The sequence below is a fragment of the Parasteatoda tepidariorum genome, chromosome X1 (genome assembly GCF_043381705.1).
Source record: "Parasteatoda tepidariorum isolate YZ-2023 chromosome X1, CAS_Ptep_4.0, whole genome shotgun sequence".
Taxonomy (NCBI): Eukaryota; Metazoa; Arthropoda; class Arachnida; order Araneae; family Theridiidae; genus Parasteatoda; species Parasteatoda tepidariorum.
The window spans coordinates 41,587,979-41,588,830 of record NC_092214.1 but is presented as its reverse complement, the minus strand read 5'-3'; the positions used below and the strand labels follow the sequence as shown (position 1 = coordinate 41,588,830).

General features: G+C 42.3%; 1 protein-coding gene across 1 annotated transcript; it reads left to right on the top strand.

Moving 5' to 3' along the window:
* Positions 1–304: 304 nt before the first annotated feature.
* On the top strand, positions 305–691 carry LOC139426976 (uncharacterized). Its single transcript, XM_071187248.1, has one exon. The coding sequence runs from the start codon at positions 305–307 to the stop codon at positions 689–691; it is 387 nt and encodes a 128-aa protein (XP_071043349.1).
* The last annotated feature ends 161 nt before the right edge of the window (positions 692–852 follow it).

Here is an 852-nt window from a genome sequence, read left to right as displayed (position 1 = left end):
AATGCAACAAAGTGCCGGGTCCAGACGGACTACCCAATGCGATTTTTCGGGAAATTTTTATCATAAATAGGGCTTGGTTATTGGACATTTTTAATATTTGTCTCCTATTGAATATTTTCCCAGCATCTTGGAAATATGCCAGAGTCGCCCTGATCCCAAAACCAGATAGGGATAAAAGTTTACCGGCTTCGTATAGACCAATCTCCCTGCTTCCAGTCTGGGGAAATATTATGGATAAGATGTTAACAAAGAGACTGTCTTATCATTTGGAAAGCAGGATAATACCTCTGAATATAGAACAGGAATGGGAATGATAGTCAGGAAAGATGGCAAACTCATTCAGGCAACCTCCATCAGACTGAGCAATAACTGCAGTGTTTACAAGGCCGAGATGATGGCTATTAACACTGCTTTACAACGGCTTGCAAATAACCAATATCCCAATGCAACTATTTACTCTGATTCGCTCTCCTCGTTGCAAGCTTTAAAAAATCCTAAACCCGATTCCGAATTGGTAGAAAACACCAAACAAATCTGGAAAAAGAATATTCTTCTCGGATGGATAAAAGCCCACATTGGTATTGAAAGCAACGAGAAGGCGGATCGAGTTGCTAAAAACGCCATCAGTCTCGGCAATGTTGACAAAGAGGTCCCGGGCAGACAAACGTATAAGTTCCATCGGGCGCGTTGATCTGACAGATACAGACGTGTCAATATCTCTGCTTTTGTCCCCTGAAACATTTTCTTACGACCTTGACCTTATCAGTATCTGTCCATCTGGCCCCCTGCTACTTTGGAATGCAGTAGTGACCAGTTCGGTGTAGGAGTATTTCCTGTTTCCAAGCTTGTTTG